At 66.5% G+C, this 316-nt stretch overlaps 1 protein-coding gene across 1 annotated transcript in view; it reads right to left on the bottom strand.

The window, feature by feature from the left end:
* The window catches only part of NAPRT (nicotinate phosphoribosyltransferase), a 12632-nt gene that overhangs the window by 5860 nt on the left and 6456 nt on the right, over positions 1 to 316 (bottom strand). The window contains exon 6 of the mRNA XM_035897116.1: positions 199 to 314. Within this exon, the coding sequence (XP_035753009.1) occupies positions 199 to 314 (116 nt within the window). The remainder of the gene's footprint in view (positions 1 to 198; positions 315 to 316) is intronic.

The raw sequence follows: 316 nt of genomic DNA, 5'->3' as shown, positions 1-316 counted from the left end.
AGGAGTTGGTTGCTCCGCCCTGCCTGGTGGGACAGGGGTCCAGCAGCGGGTCCGAGCCCTGCGTCGTGCAACAATGGAGCACGGGGATGCGGCTGGGTGGAAACGTCACTCCTTCAAGGCCACCAAGCAAGGAGGGACACGTCCGATCCCTCTGCCACGGTGGCAAAGCCACCCTGGGGGGGACCCCGGTGTCCTCACCTCCTGACGCAGTACGTGTCCAGCAGCCCCTGGAAGTCCCGTGGGAAGGTGATGGCGTAGGACACGAAGGCGGCCAGCTCGCCCTGGTTCGCCTTCTCAGGGGGGGTCTGCAGCAGCT

This window comes from Egretta garzetta, unplaced genomic scaffold, assembly GCF_000687185.1.
Source record: "Egretta garzetta isolate BGI_Z169 unplaced genomic scaffold, ASM68718v1 scaffold237, whole genome shotgun sequence".
NCBI classification, from domain to species: domain Eukaryota; kingdom Metazoa; phylum Chordata; class Aves; order Pelecaniformes; family Ardeidae; genus Egretta; species Egretta garzetta.
The sequence above is the reverse complement of the archived record's forward strand: the minus strand, read 5'-3'. Positions and strand labels throughout refer to the sequence as shown.